The 21,152-nt window shown below is 42.4% G+C and overlaps 1 protein-coding gene across 8 annotated transcripts in view; it reads right to left on the minus strand.

Annotated features, from left to right (window-relative positions):
- LOC126457690 (uncharacterized) overlaps positions 1 to 21,152 on the minus strand; it is a 358,927-nt gene that overhangs the window by 31,460 nt on the left and 306,315 nt on the right. For 2 of the 8 annotated variants that reach the window (XM_050094213.1, XM_050094214.1), the window contains exon 3: positions 20,320 to 20,702. The exons of the other annotated variants lie outside the window; for them this stretch is intronic. In XM_050094213.1, coding sequence (XP_049950170.1) covers positions 20,641 to 20,702 — 62 coding nt within the window. In that variant the 3' untranslated portion in view covers positions 20,320 to 20,640. Of the gene's footprint in view, positions 1 to 20,319; positions 20,703 to 21,152 lie in introns of those variants that run through there. 8 annotated transcript variants of the gene reach the window in all.

Consider the following 21,152-nt stretch of genomic DNA (forward strand, 5'->3'; position numbering starts at 1 on the left):
AGCTGGGGAAGCGGCGGGATGAAGAGAGGAGGGGCAGCACCGGTGACGTCAGGTGGCGCCAGGGGCAGGCGATGGTGGAGATGGTCATCGAAAGCTCGAGGATTTTTTTCGAATTGACGCAGTTTGAAAACCAAGAACTTTTTATTCATGCATGTCGTCGCAAAGACTCGGAGGGCACATAGTCAAAGGATATCAGTGGTTTCCCACCAGCAGTGGAAGGGATGAAGTAAGCGCTATATAATGCGGAAGACAAGAGCTATTATCAGTAAAATGACTAGCTCTATGTACCTTGTATGTATTGTATTGTAAAGATTTACATATTTTTATTTGCGTAAACGTGCCAGATCCGCACTTACACAGAACATGCCTGTTGCATGACATTCTTCATACCTTACCTCTGGTAAAATGGTGACATATATATAACATAGAACAGGATTTCTAGTTAACTTCCAATTTATTTTTAGTATTAATTAAATATTAAATGTGTCCTATACGGAAGACTACTCACTTGAAAGTGGTAATTTAAATGTAAATTCCATAACAGCATTGAACAGAAAGCAGAGAGGCGCTTTTGTTGAACAGGCTATTTTAATTTTATTGTATGTTTATGAGCGATTAGTTGATCGTTTATCATGTGCCCTTATGCACAAATGTTGTGTTTTATGTAATGATGTGTAAAGGATTGTATCTTTGATTTGTAGTTCACTATTGCCATTAGAATTTACATACTACCATCCTGTTGCTTGGAGGTAGTGATTGGGGTTGTAGACGCTAGAAACTGGAGTCCCAAGTGCATAAATCCCAACATTCCACCACAATCTTTTATTTGAGTTCAGTAAAGGTGAGAACCAAAGGGAGCAGTGAAAAGCACTTGTGCCGGTTATGGGGATAATACCACTGATCATGGCAAGAAAATGACTTTTGTTTCAAGGAGAAATGTTTTTACTTTAGTGACTCCCCACGTTCGTAAGACCTTTGGGGTTTGATGACGGTCGTTTAAAGGCATTAGGCCAAAATTACGCACGTCAATGTACCTGAAAACTGGCAGATGCGATGAATGACCTTAAGTTTAAAACTAGTGTACTGTACTTGCTTTATGCAGTGCAAGTGCTATGCAAGTAAAATGAATTGCACAGTGTTCGTGCATAAATGGTCTTGTAAATCAGCCCACATCTCTCAGAACTGTATTAAGTAAGAGTACATCAGATACAGGATTTGTTTCAGGCAGAGGGTAAGTTGTTGTGACATCACATATGACACAATCATTTTACCAGTCGCCATTTTTGAATGTGAAATCAAGATGCAGCTTCGTTTGACCAACTACGCTGCTTAGACCTACTGTGATTTTGTTGACTTTGACAGTTAGTTCCACTGTGCTTGCGATGTCAATGATTTCGTCTTATTACATCTACAGTTAGGTAACGATGTCGTAGTGTTGGCCATCCTGGACGCTATATATCTGAGGGAACCAGGAGGATAACTACTCTTGAATTTCATTTACTACAGAGGGGCAGGAAAGGGTAATGCAATCATAGGATCGTAAATTATCCGATAAGAATCAAATAATTCTTGACTCCAGCCGCAGCCCGGTTTGTCTCAAAGAAGAGGGTGAGAAGGTCATTAAGCATCTAGTGATCAGGTGACAAGTAATCAAGGGGGGCTCACAAATAATCCCTGTCTTCTGGGTGACAGTTGGTGGAGAGGGTCTGAAAGTGGGATAGAACTGGTACTGTTTCACAATTAACATGTAATTATTAGTAATTATCTTTAAATTATCACAGCTACTCATTATTATGTGAATTCTGATATGTAGAACTCTATAGTGAACTATAACTATTTATGAACTGAGGAATATTTTGTGTTTAGTAGATGACAGGGGACTATATTTGTCACTGACCATCGCCCTTTAATAAATGTATTGGAAACTACTAACTCTAAAATACAGAATCACGCAAACTTCGCTGCATTTGATAATTTTTGTAACTTGTTTTGATGCTTAAGCTATATTTATAGGATAACCATGTGAGTTATTAATCTGACCACTTACCCGCATCTCGTGGTCGTGCGGTAGCGTTCTCGCTTCCCACGCCCGGGTTCCCGGGTTCGATTCCCGGCGGGGTCAGGGATTTTCTCTGCCTCGTGATGGCTGGGTGTTGTGTGATGTCCTTAGGTTAGTTGGGTTTAAGTAGTTCTACGTTCTGGGGGACTGATGACCATAGATGTTACGTCCCATAGTGCTCAGAGCCATTTGAACCATTTTGAATCTGACCACTTCCCGTGTATCCATTTTCAATCCAAGGTGCTATTTCTTAAACAAAGTGAATTTTTTTATGTCGAAAGAATATTGTCTACAGGTATTCTTTGGTACAAACAACTAACTCCTCAGCTTACAATAAGAGATTACTACTCACATTACCTGCTTATCGTCGTTATGTTCCATTTCAACAGCTCAGTCATTCCATTGGTTTGGCATTCCTCGTCTCTCCCGAACTTGTGTTACCCACTTTGTTTTGCGAACTTGTAAAATCCACCATCCTTTGTAATCTATTTCGCATTATTTTCATCTGCAAGTGTGTCTACAAATCTTCCCCTCGATTGCACACTAGAACACCGAGTAGGCTTCTCATGGGTAAGTAAGAACAAGTCAGCGAAACTTTATGTTTGTATTTGCTTGGACCTTACTCTCAAAAAATTGAAACTTTTCCTATAGGCAACACGAACACCTTTCGTCAAGTATCCATGAAATAACATTGTTCGTGAGCAAACGAAATGAAAAAAATCTTGCTAGAACGCTCTCGACACTCTAAGCTGTCTTCCATTCCGAGCTTAACGTCGCCAATTGCGGAAATTGACTATTCTAGTTCAACAGTAGAAATTGATCTTCACGAGGATTAATACATGAGAAATTATGTAAAATGGGGCTAAGAAAAATTTCGTTTATCGTGAATGAAAGTTTCTAAATTCTGTCAAAACTTACCAGCATCAAACAACAGAGCAGTCTTCATTATACTCGAGAAGAACTATAACTCCTCTCTACGTTATATTTTCATTTGTATATGTTTAAACGCCCGATGGCATCATCGACTGTTATCGCAAGATTCCTCCTGATTTTCCGTTCCATGAACTGTGGCTGCAGTAATTAGCAGCAGATTGACTTTCCTTGTACTTGAAAGAATCTGTTATCGTTTGCTATGTCACACTTATTATCAACATAACAACTGCAGCATTCAATAAAACTGGTTACCATAATGCGTGTTTTGTTTGCTTCTTTTTTCCTTTCCTTTTTTTTTGCGTTGTGTGTCACTGTAGTACAGGCGAGGAAACGAAACCACCCGTGTTCGCGGAAATTAACAGCCACGGCTCAGCAACACAATTGAGTTGATATTTCATACACGTCTTAGGGGCAGTACTTGTCAAATTCGCAATGAGAAGGGACATTTCTACTAAAGAGAGTTTCGGGAAACTGCTAATAATACTTTTGAACATTAGTACAACTCAACTTAGGCACAGGCTCGAAAGGAGAATTCCTTTTCCGTCAAAAAAACCTACCTTTTAATGCAGTAAGGTTTAAATCCTGAAGAAAGGAGGTGAACAGAAGTCACTGATCGTTTACACCATTCGCCTTGCAGTCTAAAGAGCTTTCCATTTGGAAGAGGTAAATCTTGTGCCTAGGGGATTGTATACCTAGGAGCTACAGTCAAGGTACCGATCTTAGAATCACATGAAAAAATGAACTCTAGAGACTACCTAAGAAATTTGCACCATCTTATGAATTTTTAATTACTATTAGCGTAAGGTGGTGTTTTGTGTGGCATTTTTAATTATTTCGTCTTCTACACGTTTAAGTCATGTATGATATATTAAAACTATTTGAAATATATGGTTAATTATTTGGTTACATAAAATCATTGCAAGTTACACACATACACGGTGGTCCATTGATAGAGACCTGGCCACATATCTCACGAAATAAGCATCAAACGAAAAAACTACGAAGAACGCAACTCGTCTAGCTTGAAGGGGGAAACCAGGTGGCGCTATTGTTGGCCCGCTAGATGGCGCTGCCATAGGTCAAACGGATATCAACTGCGTTTTTTTAAATAGGAACCCCCATTTTTTATTACATGTTCGTGTAGTACGTAAAGAAATATGAATAATTTAGTTGGACCACTTTTTGTTTCGCTTTGTGATAGATGTCACTGTAATAGTCACAAACGTATAACTACATGGTATCACGTAACATTCCGCCCGTGTGGACGGTATTTGCTTCGTGATACTCGTGCGTTACCCGTGTTAAAATGGACCATTTACCAATTGCGGTAAAGGTCGATATCGTGTAGATGTATGGCTATTGTGACCAAAATGCCCAACGGGCGTGTGCTATGTACGCTGCTCGGTATCCAGGACGACATCATCCAAGTGTACGGACCGTTCGCCGGATAGTTACGTTATTTAAGGAAACAGGAAGTGTTCAGCCAGATGTGAAACGTGAACCACGACCTGCAACAAATGATGGTGCCCAAGTAGGTGTTTTAGCTGCTGTCGCGGCTAATCCGCATATCAGTGGCAGACAAATTGCGCGAGAATCGGGAATCTCAAAAACGTCGTTCTTTTCACGTCTTTCGTTTGACGCTTATTTCGTTATATATTTGACCCGGTCGCGATCAATGGACCACCCTGTATATTGGAGGGAGGTGGTAGTGTGTATTGCTCGGGTGGGGGGGGGGGGAATAAGGGAAAAGGTTGTGGAGGGAGACCTATAGATGAGTACATTAAGCAGTTTGAGAAGGATGTAAGTAGCAGTAGTTATTCTAAGGTGAAGAGGCTGACGCTGGTTTGAGTGGCTCGGAGCACTTCTTCCGACTATAGCCTCAGCAACAACTACTCCCACTGAGCAACTGTCATTCTTTGTACCAATTTGTAAAGTGCAAGTACTGTTATTACATACTCTCTATGTTTAACTTCGATAATCGCTATACAGGGTGACGAACGAATGTTAGCATGCGAATCTTTAACCAGATTTCAATCAAAAATTTGTCTATCAAAATAAGATCGGCCGCATTTAGGAAACACATGTGTGAAAACGAGGAGCTGTCGACACTGTCACATCATGTAGGGCATCGGAATGTAAATAGCACTGTGTATCACTGCAATAACCGTGAAAGGCGTAGTACGTCACGGAGTGGTCTGCTGAAACATCAAACCTACCCCCACCATTGAGCCATTGTTCGAATCCTCGTCAGGTTTCTTTTTCATTGTTTGGATGCCCGTTCGCTATCTCTCGTCGCTTATAGGCGGGACATAATTTCAGCACAAGATAGTGGCCAATAGGATGACAGTGGCCTATGACATTTGGGTGGGATCCATTAAACTGCATTTATGAGTCTTCAAACCGCATAGTGGACAACCATAGACGCTACTGTCAGGTCTATGTAGGACAGATTCCCGAGGGAGTGCACAAACGAAGAATATCTCAATACCTTTTTGATGCCGAGTATTTCCGATCAGGAAGCTGCTGCTGTTGGTCGTGTATGTGTCACACTGTGCCCTCACAGTCGTCATCTTAAAGAGAATACCAGAATGAGATTGTCACTCTGCAGCGGAGTGTGCTCTGATACAAAACTTCCTGGCAGTTTAAACCAGGTGCTGGACCGAGACTCCAACTCGGGACCTTTGCCTTGCGCGAGTGAGTGCTCTACCCAAGCACCCATTCTCTCAGGTTTACTTCTGCCATTTCCTCGTCTCCTACCTTCCAAACTTTGCAGAAGCTCTCCTGCGAATCTTCCAGAACTAGCACTCCTGAAAGAAAGGACATTGCGGAGACATGGCTTAGCCACAGCCTGGAGGGTATTTACAGAATGAGATTTTCGCTCTGTAGCGGAGTGTGTGCTGATATGATACTTCCCGGCAGATTAACACCGTGTGCCGTGTGGGGCATGACTCGTGCTTGGGTAGAGCACTTGCCCGTGAAAGGCAAAGGTCCCAAGCTCGAGTCTCGATCAGGCACACAGTTATAATCTGCCAGGAAGTTTTTAAAGAGAATGATTTTCGTCAACTGAAGCACAGCTTTCTGCTATATGGGTAATCTTCGTTCACAAGTAATGCACACCTGTTGTCCAAGTATAAAACACACTGTTTTGTGATGCACAAAGGTCTGTTTCTGTATCATAGCACGCTAATTCAGCACCAGTGGCTAGAAGACCGAAATGGACGAGTATAGGTTTGAGAGTGTATTTTACACTAAATGGAAGATAACTTTGGATGGGCTGAGTGATCCATCTTCTATTGTGAAGTTACTTTCAATCGACAACAATCATTATTGATTGGAAAACAACCCACATATAACCTGTGAACTAGACACTTTCTAACCTCCCGCTTTCCGCACTCAGGGGCTGTAATATGTCCGAACGATCTGAGAGGTATGGTTCGGAGGAGCGGGGTGACTAACTCTGAAGCATGCACAGAAACACCGACAAGAGTTTCACTGACTTTATTGAATCGAAGGTACACAGCAGGCCTTCCTGTGGTCCCAGTGGTGGCGCCTCATGGAGTGAGTGCGTGGATCACCCACAAATGCCAATGGTGAAACCTGCTGCATGGGGGTCCAGTCACCCAGCGTTTTAGACGTAGCGCTCCAACTCAAGTCACGGCTAAGGGGCAGCCGCCTGTGTTGGCTGCAGAGGTACCCTGGGACGTGGCTGGCTGCTCCCTAAAGGGCAATTTGTGGATCCCACGTACAGCACCGTAAGGAAACAGCTGGCCGCCATTGTTGTAGTATTCTTTAGCAGCCAACACGTCTTGGTAAGTGAGCGCAGACTACTCTGCAACCGGGATGTCGCTAGTTGGCGCCTCCGCCTTGCCTCTGCGAATGGCAACTTGCCATCGGCCGGACGATGTCGCGCCGGTGCATCTCCAGGGTGCGGCCCACCCGGCCACACTTGTTGCGTGTCCTTGCTGCGGGCCGGTTTGCCGGCGTAATCCATCATCCAAAGGTCGTCCAGGTTGGCCTCCAACTTAAATAACCGTCCTTCTCTGGCGTTCTAAACATGGACATAATAGAGACACGACGGCTTCCAACTTTCGCTTCCGGGCTCGCTTATTTATACGTCTTTTACCTACAAAAATGGCTCTGAGCCCTATGGGACTTAACTTCTAAGGTTATCAGTCCCCTAGAACTTAGAACGACTCAAATCTAACCAGCCTAAGGACATCACACACATCCATGCCCGCGGCAGGATTCGGACCTGCGACCGTTTTTCCTACACCTCTGACGTATTTCCTCTGGAGGGGGCTAGTAGAGTGATGTTTAATTAATACAACGTCAGCTTCCCTCAGCCCTCTTCGGCCTCTACACACAGATTTTTAGGCGCTCCTCTATCTGCAATGTATCGGATCTTCAAAGCCCGTCAGTTCCCTGAGCTACTCTGTTTTCACCACTGCACATGGCTTGTGTTCGTGACGCAGGAACATAAATCCACAGGCTAGAATCGTGGGAGAATTACCTATTGCTAGACAATTTGCATGTGCCCTTGCATCGTTAGTTCCTTTGCAACAAATTCCATGATGCGTTTGAAAAGTTTCTCTTGGTGCTCAGCGACAGCTACGGTTTCCGCATGATGGTGCACTGCCACTCTTTGGAATAGAATCGTTTCCAGGGAACTGAGTTGGTCATAGATAATAGGTGTTGTCACCATCCAGCTCAGGGTGAAGGAGTACTTCGCACCTTGGTTCACAGGGCCCACGTTATCTCAGACCCTGAAAGTTTGGAAGCTGAACTATCACATCTCAAGGTCACCTTTCGTGAGAGTGGTTATAGTGCGAGGCAGATCAAAAGTGCGTTGCGCTATAAGCCTTCTGTGCAACGGGTGAGTGACGATAGCAACAAAGTGCCACCTAAGTCTACGGCCTTTTTGCCTTACGCAAGAAGCATTTCCAACAGGACTGGCCGTATTTTGTCGAAATATGATGTGAAATGTGTTTTTCGACCACCTTCTAAGATTAAGGCCCTGTAGGCGTCCGTAAAAGATGATCTTGGTTTGCGTAAGGCTGGTGTCTATCGTATTCCTTGCAGTTGTGGGATGTCATATATTGGTCAGACAATCAGGACTGTGGAAGACCGGTGTATTGAACATAAGCGTCACACACCCTTACAACAGCCGAGCAAATCCGCTATTGCAGAACATTGCCTTGACACCTGTCATCCTATGGAATACAACAACACGGAGATTCTGGCTTGCACGTCCAGCTATTGGGACAGTGTTATTAAGGAAGCTGTTGAAATCAAACTATCAAACAACATTATAAGCAGAGATGGTGGATTTTGTTTAAATGCTACTGGGAATCCGGCTCTGTCTCTCATCAAAAATCAGAGGGACAGAATTAGTGCTACCTCACCTGTTGATTAATAGTCACATACGATATTTCTGATGTTGGTTATCTTTGGTTCTGTTCACACTTGTTCTGTGTGTGGTAACTTCCTTGTTTCTCCTCTGTTAACCGAGGTATAAAATTTCCTTGCACATTGCTTCCTCCTTGGATTTGCGACTTGAGAATGGCAGGGTGTGCTCCTGTCAAAATATCGGCGGTGGTCGACGACGTCACCCGGCAGCAAACACTTAAGTTAATTGAACAGGTTATAGATTATTTTCATTTCGCGAATGGCCATTGTGGAGCAAAAAAGTGCTCGGAAAAGATGCTGGAGTGCTTGGCTTTTAATAACTTAATGAGAAGGGTGGCAATGAGGATACAGTAGTGTCATTTATGTCAGAAGCTGAAGGTGACAAATGTCATAAACAGGGGTCCAATGCAGACTATTAAACCAAACGATGTGTTGGATATAGCAGCGGTGGACATTTTGGCCTGTTGCCAAAAACCACAGGAAATTTTGCGTATATCTCTGTGGTGGTCGAACTTTTCTCGAAATTTATGAAATTGTACCCACTGAGAAAAGCGACGGCAAGAGCTGTATACAATTTGATGATTTTGTATTATTTCCCAAAGTTAGGAAAGCCGAAGCGTCTGTTGCCAGACAACGGCGCTCAGATTTGTTCAAAATTATGGGAAGAAGGTATGGAGTGTAACTAGGTATATGTGGCGCATATAGCCGCATATCAACCGTCCAGTAATCCGGCGGAATGGTATATGCGCGAAATTTGGAGGATTATGTAGAACATACTGCCATTAGAATCACCGAGCATGAGGGAAATACATTTCAGATTTTGAAGAAATCATGAACTCGCTGAAACAAGAGAGTACAGCATGTACTCCAGGGGATAATCTAAAGCAAAAGGCACACCAGGAGTTTGGTAGGAAAATTATTAGCGTCCCCACATGGCAAGGAAATGGCTGTGGATGAAAAGAAAGACACATTGAGAAACAAAATGGCTAAGCAAGCTGAGAGCAGGATTCGTCGGCATGACGAAAAATAGAAACTTCCAAAACCTGTCGTTGGTGACTTGGTTCTCGTGAAAGCTTACGAGAAGTCAAGAGAAATTGAGCACGAAATATAGAAATTTAAATTTGTTTATAACGGGCCATACCGAATAGTAAACATACCGCATACCAGTGCGTACTATTTTGAATACCCAGTGTCAAAAAAAGGTTTTGGGACTAGAAAAATTCTAGACTTAAAGAAGTATGAACCACGGGTTCAACCGACAGATAATCAGACCTTAACGCTGTCTGAAAAAACCTAAATGAGTAAAGTAAAATAAGAATATAGTACTTGTTAAAGCATGACATTGATAATAATGTATAAATATATATATAGATGAGATTGTAACATAGTTTTCTAAGTTACAGGGAAACCTAAGTGTAAATATAGGTAGGAAGGCCTGTGGTTCTAGAAAGCCGTGAAATTCCAGTGATGGTGAAAACGGGGTGAGCAAGGACTCACCGGGGAAATGAAAGTGGTGGGGAGTGACAAATGGTGCACTAATAGCTCCACAAACGTAAGCAACGAAATGAGCAAGTGACGCTCTTGGGCGCATTGCCCTTATCTCTATTGTTTCCTTTCGTGTGACGTAGAGACTTTCTCTGTTTTCAGGAGAATTTTGTTATTTAACTGTGTATTTGGTATACTGTATGTGTTAATGTTTTGGGCTAATCTTATAAGAGTAATACAGAAAAATCTATAATATGAAAAAAGCAACTAAAGAGTAATGTGTAATTTAACGAAATGTGGACCAAATATGCAAAGATAAGAGGAGGAGATGGAATAGTAGTTTATGAAATTTTTGATGTAATCTAGATTTTTGTTTTTTGATGAGATGTTATATTGATGGAAGGTATAACAAATATTTTGATCATAGAGGAAATGAGTTTTACCAAAGAAACATTCCGTTAAGCTCATCCCTTCAGGAAGATTTAACGAAATGTGGGGAATACGTGATGCCACCGTTAAAAATTAAATAATTTTTTAAATATTTTTTTACTTTGCTTTAGGGTACTGGTATGTTGAAAGATCGATATGAAGTGTTACAGAAAGACGTAAAAGGAGTCAGCAAATAAATGTGTAAAATTGTTATGTTTGTATTCAAAGCTCTTTGACATAAAATAATTACTGCATTTCCAATTGTTAATTAACGATAAGGAAAATGTTATTGCCATTCAATGAAAAAATTTTAATGACTGTAAACACCTCAGGGCAAATTTTCGTGTTTAATATGTTAATCAATGTACAGAATAGGATGAGGGGAAGTACAGAGGGTTTTACGTGACCAGTTGTGGAGGTGACCTAGGTGAGAGGAGCGTTAAGGGAAAAGACGATGGAGAGAAAGGCGGTTGCGTGGGAGCCTTCACCGCATTTGTATCGGGCTGTAATAGGTCCGCTAAGGTGAGGCTTATTTGGTGCTAAAGTTGTGAAAAAGTGCAACCAAATATTCGGATGGCAGCGGCTTTTATGCCCCAAAGTCGTCTAGAGTATGTATCAAATTGGAAAGCAAGATTATCGGAATAATTTTATAAGGGAATTCGGCCGACCCTCCGACGAGTAAAGATGGCTGCTGCTTGTGACGTGGCTATCAATAAGGAAGTCCATCACTGGGGACGTGAAGAGCCGACCGAAATTGTTGTACCAACAGTACTATGAGCCATCCAGCACACAACTCAAGGCAAGCACTAATTTTACAGACTCGTTTGTTTGATCTCAGAACATGTAAGGGGTTACAGTTAACTTACTTTTAAACGAAAAACTAGAAGATGTGCAAACTTATTCTTCGAAATCATACAATACAGGCTTTCACGGCCGGTATTGTCTTCACTTAAAACTTCCGGGATGATAGGCCGTGGTCGAAGTATAAAACTCTCCGCTGACGTTTCGTCTCCGACTGCGGGAGACATACTCGGAGTTACAGCGGCGAACTGCGAAGAGAACTTGAGGAAGCGCTGATTATATAGGCAGTACAGATGGCGCCACTGTCGATTACCTGGCGTCGGCTATGAGATTGTCTCTGGTAATGCCAACATTCACGATTGGAAGTAATCGATCGTCAAGATTGCGGTGCAACGCTGACATCCAAATTTTAACCAGTTTAACACCTTCGTCTTTCCTGTCAAAATTATTACGCTGTTTATCAATCTCTATAGCCTCTCTATACATGCGTGCATAATAATGCGAGGTTTTTTATATGACGCTCGTACGCTGAATTTTATTTCATGATCAACTTCCTAGTAAACATGTTCCGCTACGGCCGATTTATCTGTGGCGGCAATTCCTCTTACGTTCAACAAGACGGGTATTCACACTTCTCTTTGTGGTACCGGTATAAACCTGTCCACAACTACAAGGGATTTTATATACCCCCGGTGTAGCCAAAAGCTGTCGTGCATCTTTTGCCGATCTTAAATATTCTTTTATTTTCCTGGTGGGTTTGTAAATAGTTTGCACCCCATACTTGCTTAAAACTTTCCCAATGCGATTTGTGACCTTACTAATGAACGGAAGAAAAACTTTGCCCTTGGGCGACTATTGTTCGTCGTTGCTCCTGATTCTCTGCCTAGAGCGAAGTGCTCGACCTATATCCTTGCTAGAATAGCCATTCTTCACGAAAGTTGACCGTATATGCTCAATCTCATCTTTTAAATAAACAGCTTCGCAAATTTGGTACGCTCTGTCTACCAAGATTTTCATTACACCTCTTTTTTGTCTAGTGTGGTGGTTTGAATCTTTATGCAGATAACGATCAGTATGTGCGACCTTTCTATACACCTTATGGCCCAACGTTCCGTCCCGTCGTTTAATTACAGACACATCCAGGAAATTCAATTGCCCCTTCCTTTCCGTCTCCATAGTAAATTGGATTTTCGGATTAATGCTATTTAAATGTGTCAGGAAGGCATCCAGCTCCTCTGCCCCGTGTGTCCGTACTACGAACGTGTCATCGACACAGCGATAGCATCTGGCTGGTCTCTTACTGGCAGTCTACAACTCTCGTTCTTCAAAAGTCTCCACAAATAAGTTTACCACAGCAGGACTAAGACGAACTGCCCATAGCCACCCCGTCAATCAGTTCATAAAAGTTATTATTGTATTGAAAATAGGTTGTGGTGAGTCAGTGTCGGAATAATGCCACAATATCGGTAGGAAAAATATTCGCTATGTATAAGTTAGCTTCGCTTACCGGAATCATGTTAAATAACGACACAATATCGAAACTGACGAGGATATCATCCGGGCCCACGCTCGTTCCCTCTTATTGTCAATGAAATGAGCTGAATTTTTAATATGACTATCCGTCCTACCAACATAAGTTTGCAGCAATTAGGCAGGGTGCCTAGCTAAATCAAGGTGTTGGTCCGCCTGTAGCGCTGACAATTGGCCTCAACGGAATCTCAGGTTTATGCACTTTGGGTAAGCCATAAAGTCTAGGTTGGTACGCTTCTGTTTAACAAAGCAGCTTCTTATCCTCGGAGGCGAATGAAGACGCTATCACCTGTCGATTAGTCATTCTTAAAATCTTGAAACATGGACGATAAATAGTTTGGACAAGAAGAGAATAGAAGCTTTTGAAATGTGGTGCTACAGAAGAGTGCTGAAGATTAGATGGGTAGATCACATAACTAATGAGGAAGTATTGAATAGGATTGGGGAGAAGAGAAGTCTGTGGCACAACTTGACTAGAAGAAGGGATCGGTTGGTAGGACATGTTCTGAGGTATCAAGGGATCACCAATTTGGTTCTGGAGGGCAGCGTGGAGGGTAAAAATCGTAGAGTGAGACCAAGAGATGAATACACTAAGCAGATTCGGAAGGATGTATGTTGCAGTATGTACTGGGAGATGAAGAGGCTTGCACAGGATAGACTAGCGTGGAAAGCTGCATCAAACCAGTCTCAGGACTGAAGACCACAACAATAAGAAAATCTTGATAGTCGGATCCTTCTGGAATTTCTTGATTTATCAAAATGGTTCAAATGGCCCTGAGCACTATGGGACTTAACATCTGTGGTCATCAGTCCCATAGAACTTAGAACTTCTAAGCTTAACTAAGCTAAGGGCATTACACACATCCATGCCCGAGGCAGGATTCGAGCCTGCGACCGTAGCAGTCGCGCGGTTCCGCACCACGCGCCTACAGCCGCTAGACTACCGCGGCCAGCCTTAATTTATCAATGATAGTTCACACTGTTCTGAATGACTGAGGCATTTACCATATCTAATGACAACAATAATGTTTTTATCTGCATTTATATCCATCAGCGCCTTCCTTTGTGCCTGCGAGAAATTACTGTTGGGTGGCTTACATGTACGTAAAATTCTAGCCGTTTCCATCCTAATTTCGTCAGCAGACTTCTGTGGAAGCTGATGGATACCTGCCTCAATATTTGCTACAATATCCTCCGTGGGTACGTTTTGGGGCATCACAGCAAAATTGCCTCCTTTCGCTAGTACAGAAATTTCAACTTTTGACAAATCTTTATCAGGCAGGTTATTCTTCGAAAATTTCTGCCCAAAGACATCTCCAGTCCTGTTTGCTGGTCATGTTTGTTGTGTAATGACGGTTTGAAAGTTAAATTGCTTGTTTGTTTAATAATTGAGCAAAAGGTACAATAAATAAATTCATTATTATTATGAACTGCTTCATAGTAGAAAGAGGGGGACTTTCAAGCGAAGAAATTGCTTTGGTTGATAACACCATCTTTAAATGTGGTCGCTTTGTTCAACAAAATAAACTACATTCCATTGAATAACATTAATTTTGATACAAATTTAAATTTGCTTTGTCTGCTAATTCAAAATTAGAGTAATAACTTTTTCAAAAGTAAAGATGGCTCGAATTTGCTTCCATGTTGTTGCGAAGTAAATTCAAATAAAAAAACTTACAGCCACTCAAAGGCAGTGTCATCACTAAAAGTAAATAAAGGAAAAACGTTAAAAGATTTCAAAATTGCTCCATCAGAGCTGACGACCGAAAAAAAAATTTTAGGAATAGTTTTTCTTACAGTGGGCCTAACTAAGGTAAGGTTTCGAGTCTGCTGTGGTGTACTACTGCAGTGTGGATGGATCTTCTAGCAGGTAGGTCAGACATTGTACAATCCTGTGTTCCACAACGAATTTGCACAGCGAGCCCCTTCATCCACATTGTGCTTTGGCTAGAAGCCCACGTTCAATGACAGCCTTGCGGTGTAACGTCCATTAGGTTACACCGGTCATACGTTTTGTTGAACATAGAAGGTTTATAAACAGTAAGTGTAGTAACATTTTACAGTGTAAAGTTTAAGTTAGCGGGGGTGAACTAATGGCTGTTTGTGGCTTGAGAAAAGCAGCGGAACGCGGCCACAGAGACACGGATAAGTTTTTTTGTGCCAGTGTCCATAGGTGTCAGAGGAGGCGTGGTCGCTGCCCGCTTCCTAAGGGCGTTCGCTTTCGTCGGGACGGCTTGCGCTGGAGTTTCACTTATCAGCAATCAACAAACGTTATTATGTGCACTGAAAATGTATTTATTTAAACAAAATTAGTAGAAAGAAAGACATAAGGAAAGACGCACGTAGTTAACAGTTTGTTTCTTCCAACTACGTTTCGTAAAGACAGTACGATACCGCGCCATGTCGTACGAGAATTATTTAATACTACGAATCGGTCACACTTGGAATCGGCGGGTTCGGTCACATGACGACGGCCATCTTAGTGTTGGCGCTAGTACTGACAGTGTGTGTGTTATCTTGACTGACTTTCAGCGAAAGCCGAACTATTACATTCGTTTCCATTGCGCTTACTTATTGCAGTTTTGTCTTGAAAGTGGCAAGGTGTGCTTCTGCAGAAATATTAGAGGTTGTCAACGATGTCTCCCGCCTGTATTTCTGTAAGTATTTAGAAGATTGTATACGCCGGGATACACTCGGTCTGATACTGCTTTCATTTGACGAATGGAGAAGATACAAAAATTGCAGGGAATGAAACAGGCGAAAGGGAACGCAGATGTCTATGGTGGCCGAGTTAGAATGGATGTAAAATATAAACTGGCAATGGCAAGACAGGTGTCTTCGAACGAGAGAAATATGTTACCACCGAATATAAATTAAAGTGTAGGACATATTACCTTAAAGTATTTGTTGGGACTGTAGTCGTGTATGGAAGTGAAACATGGACAATAAACAGTTTCGATAAGCAGTTAACAGAAACCTTTAAAATGAGGTGCAACAGAATAATCCTAAAGATTAGATTGCTACATGACGTAATTAATAAGAAGACACTGAACAGAAATTCGGGGAAAAGGAAATTGTGGGCTGAATCTGACTAGATAAAGGGATCAGTTAAAGCCACACATTCTGAGACATAAAGAGACTTGGAGAGGTCCTTCCAACCATAACGTAAACAACAACAAATCCCACTGAGCAACACACTTGCTTTGTAGACGTTTGTAATTTCAGTAATTGTTAATACATACTCTTGTCGGCTAACTTCCTTAATCAATATGCAGGGTGATGAAAAAATGCCAGCATGGGAATTTTTAACCAGAGCCGAATCAAAAACTTATCTCTCAAATTAAGATCAGGTGCGTTTAGGGAACACTTATTGGGTGAAAACGAGGGCATCGGAATATACAGATTACTGTGTGTCATCCCACATAACCGTGCCAGGCCTTGCAGGTCATTGAGTGGTCCGATGAAACATCAAACCTACAGCCTCATGCAGCCGTTGTTCAAATCCTCGTCAGGTTTCTTTCTCATTTTTTGGATTCACGATCCCTAGCTCTTGCCGTTAGTATGTTGGGAATCATTTCAACACAGGACAATGGCCTATAAAGTGATCGTGACATATGGCATGAGAACTGGATCCATTAACCTGAGTGTATGAGTCTACTGATTGCATAGTAGGCAACCATGGCCACTCCTGTCAAGTTTATATACGGCAGCTTCCCGATGAGACGGACAAAGATAAATATCTTAATATGTTTTGGATGCTGAGTGTTTCCGATCAATGGGCTGCTCGTACATATGCTACACAGTACCACAGAAGACGCCATCTTGATGGGAATGGTTTTCCTCACCTGAAGCACAGTCTTCTGGGAAACCGGTAAACTTCGTATACAAGTAATGCACAAAAGTCGACCAAGGACAAAACCTAATACACAAACAGATAACGCAATTCCTTAAACCATTCTACTACATCACCAAAAGCAGTTCCAGATATGTGAAAAACTAGTTTTTGAAGGGATGTACAATGATCTGTTTCTGTATCATAGCAAGCTAATTCAGCACCATGGACCGACAGCCCGAAATGGAAGAGTATAGCTATGTGACTGTATTCTGCACCAACTAAAGATACTGAACATTTTAAAAGTAACGTGGGATACACTGACGAAACTACCTTCACTCATGAAGCTATTTTCAACTCACATCAACCATTATTGATTGAAACACAACTTGCATGTCACCTGTAAACGTGACATTTCACAACCGCCATGTAACGCTCAAGGGTTGCAATAAGTCGGAAAGGCAGGGAGGTATTGTTTGGTGGAGAGGGGTGACATACGCGCAAGCGTGCAGAGAAAAACCGGCAACTCTTTCGTTGAGTTTCCAGCATCAAAGTTAAACAGCAGGCCTCCCACTGATCCCAGTGATGGCGCCATGTTGCGTCCATGCGTGGATCAGCACCAATACCAGTGGTGGAACCTGCTGCAACGGCGTCCGCCAACCTGCTGTTGCAGACATAGCGCTCCTACTCACCTCACGGCTAAGGGGTCGCCGCGCGTTCTGGCTGCATAGGTAGCCCGGGACGTGGGTGGCTGCTAGCTCAAACGCAACTTGTGGACCCCCCTTACAGCGCCGAAGGGAAAACACCTTTCAGCCATTGTTGTAGTTAGCCTTAGCAGCCAGGGCATATTCGTGAGTGACCGCAGACTGCTCTTGACCCGGGGGGTCGGTAGTTGGTGCCTCCGACCCGCCCCAGCCAATAACAGCCTGCAGTCCGCCAGACGATGTCACCCACAGAGCGGAGGAGGCCATCTCGCTGCTCGCGACGGTGCAGCTTCAGCCCGCCCCGCCACAGCTATAGCGCGTCCGTGCAGCAGAGGTTGGTAGTAGTTACAGCGGTCCGGTTGGCCGACGGGATTCATCACCAGAATGTCGTCGAGGTTTTCGTGCAATTTAATCAATCGTTATTCACTCGCCTTCATGCTACATCCCTGACGTATTTCCTCTGGAGGAAACAAGTGGAGCGCTCTTTAATAGCTCCCTCTTCGGTCACTATATACAGTTCATTGGCTGCACTTCTATCTGCAATATATCGGTTATTCACAGCATGTCAGTTCCCTGTGCTGCCCTGATTTCATCACACTTGTGTACAGTGCCCGCCGTGCCTTGCCTTCACTCCTATGTGCGGCTTCGTAAACCTACGTCCCCAATCGTTTGCTAAATATCAACGTCACCCGCGAAAGGAATATGATGTGACATTCTGCTAGCAACTATTACCTTCCAGCCAAAGGTGCGAGAAATTTGGAAGAATTCAGAAAATGCCACCCAGTACATGGCTTGTGTTCGTGGCGCAACAACATAAATCTACAGGCTAGAATCATGAAAGAAGAGCTTTTGATCCCTTACCTATTACTGGACAATTTGCATGTGCCCTTGCATCGTTCGTTCCTTTGCAATACATTACATGATGCGTTTGAAAAGTTTCTCTTGGTATTCAGTAACACTTTAGGTTTCGGAACGATGGTACACTGCCACACTTTGGAATAGAAGCATCTCCAAGCAAATGAATCGGTCATGGATTTTCGATGTTCTCGACTCTACAATCTCCCGACATTAATCCCCTGGAGCCTAATTTGGTGTGTGAGTGGGGGGGGAGGGAAACTTGACAAAAGTTGATGCAGACGTGTTGTGTACGTTTCGGCAACGTATGATAGTTGCGAAATTTGCAAATGCAAGGTAGTTGAACGCCATTCCGAAAGTGAAATTTGCTCGTGTGTCTACGTACCAGAACTGTGAAGATAAGCTTGGACGATGGATGTCTAGAACCGAATTATAATGTGTAACGTAATGTGCGATTTAGTGTCCCCTACGTATTGCGTCCTTTGTACCTCATTCGATACCGACGATGCTTTTGTGTGCACTGTTATTTTCAACTGTTTTTAATTAAATCATGGACAGAGTAAAACCGACGTTTTATACGTAAGAAGTTTATGTTATGTCTTAATGTTTAAATAAAGACAGATAGAAAAAGATAACATACCACAATTGGAGGTGTCAACTAGATACTGTTTGAAGCTTTAAATGAAAAAGAATGTTTGGAGCAAACTCAACTTGAACATCATTCAGTCTGAGTCTCCGATTTCCACGGCATTTTCTCGTCTCACCGAGCTAGTGGGAGAGCTCCACGTCAGCCCAGAATTAGTGCTACTTGTTCTTAGCCCCGCTGCATGTAGTAACAGCGTTACCAGAGCCTCATTTTCTGAAAAGCATTTCTGTTAACCAGAGAGTCGGACTAAGGTTAGGTAGATACACATTTGTCTTGAACTGGGATGAGCAATCAAATGTCTACCGTGACATGCGGCATTTTTTCTTAATCGTGTGCTTGTTGTGTACCCCTATCAAGCAAATTACGTGTATTATGGCCATTTGGGATTTACTTTTAATTTTAGTACTGAGCAGAATTAATTTATGATTAATGTATGGTTTCCTTAATCTAACTGATAACGATTTTCTTACCTGTCTCGGTTTATCTTTCTGTTTATTGGTATAACACTATTTTGTAGCATTCGTTTTGCATCATGCTTTTTTTTTTATCTGATGTTACCCAAGAAAAAATGAAAGAAAGTATTGATAAGACGGGATGTATGCCTCAGAGTTTTTCATTGTATTAACAATGCAGGTTACCCTCTTACGCGTCGTGCATATTACTCGGTCGACTCTCACGATTCCATAACGCAATTGCAACCCTCTGTCGATCGAGGGCTACGTACTGTAGCGTGTGACATGGCGGTGTGTTACGTAACTGTGACAGACCCCGAGATACTGCTTGTTGTATTCTTTAAATAAACTAAAAAGACGAATCGAAGAGTTCTTGCACACATGGAGCTACCTTTCCTTCATCATGACAACGACAGAGCATGTACATGCGACATGTGTAACAACCCGACACCTTGTATACGAGGTAACAGATCATCTTCCATACACCCCGACTATGCGCCATCCGCCCGTCATCTTTTTCCAACACTCGATGAAGACTTTTAGAGGGTTTCACTTTGATAGTGATGAAGCGGAGCAAGTAGAAGTAATGTTGTGGCCCCTTCAACAAGGTCAAACATTCTACAGTGGGGGTATCAAGAATCTGTTCTCTGGTTTGGATAAAGATAGTGACTGGAAGAATGAGGATGTAGAGTGTTAATAAGGTTTATTTTATTAAAAAAGCTTTATAAGTTTTCACATATAACAATTCGGAGGCATTACTTTTCGGCACGCACCTTTACTTACGCTTCAATCGACAAGATCTAGTAATTGAGACGGTACACGGTCACTTTTACTACTTCGATAATGCGAACACGCATCTTGTCGTGATAATTCAAATAGCTTGCAATAAATTTATATAGAACCGTGAGATATGACACCATTTCCTCTGGATTACAAATTTTTCACTTCTTTCCAAGGCCAGGTAAGGCCCAGCCGAGGCGTCAATCGTAAGTCTTTGCTGTGGCCGCCGGTGTCCTCGTGGCAGTCAGTGTGTTAAGGTTGGAAGTGGACATTGGGAATATAGGAGGTCAGCGTGGATAACGGATGAAATGCATTTGATGTTATTAATAACAAGCCGTAGTTTGTCAGTATTAACGTGAACCTGTAGGTAGAGAAATATCTTGTACAGTTTAATATAACAGTTGACGTCATTAAACTACACTTTTATTGCGTCGGCATACAACTGTTATAGAAACAACAGAAACATAAAAAGAACACAAATGCAATGTTTTTAATACTAATCTTTACAGTAATTATATTTACGGCATGTCGTGAAGTAATCAGAAACTGACACAGAATAGGATGTATAGATTCGACCGGTTATTTTTAAGTGCAAGAGTCAAGTTCTGACACATTTCCAGTTTATTGGCTCCTCTGGAAACAGCAGATGTCTTCAGTCAGCAGTCCAGCTATTTGTTCTCCACTCCCACGCAGACGATTCAATCTGAGCCAACTGATATGCAATACTTCTAGTTCCTGGGACAATCTGACAGGTATGGTTTGCACAGACTCTTTGGTTTCACCACGTAAACTGCAACGAAGAGAAATGCGCTTTTCTGAAGGTAGGAAGTACAAAAATAACATAGCAGTTAATTTTACTAGTGATAAGACAACGGTAAGGCTTCACCTTTTTTACATGGTGCGAATTTCACTATCAGCGTTGTGGCAAGATTATGTTATGTTCGTGTATCAGAGATAATGTGGGGTCACACGGTGTGCTATGTTACAGGGTTCCTATCCTTACTGGTACTATAGCAGACAGTTGGAAGACTGGCGACGCGAATAAACCTGACTTATAGCGTATTTCGAAAGTTTAAGGATATCACTAGAACCACGTTCCTCTAGGAGGGTAATGCTCCCGGCGTGCGAAGCATTCAGTAAGCAACACGTGTATCCTGTGACGAGGCAAATGACGATAATCTGAGGTACCTCGGTTTCATTAGCTTGGAACTGATATGGCGATGCCTGAGTTTGTAATTTG

The sequence above is a fragment of the Schistocerca serialis genome, chromosome 2 (assembly GCF_023864345.2).
Source record: "Schistocerca serialis cubense isolate TAMUIC-IGC-003099 chromosome 2, iqSchSeri2.2, whole genome shotgun sequence".
NCBI lineage: Eukaryota > Metazoa > Arthropoda > Insecta > Orthoptera > Acrididae > Schistocerca > Schistocerca serialis.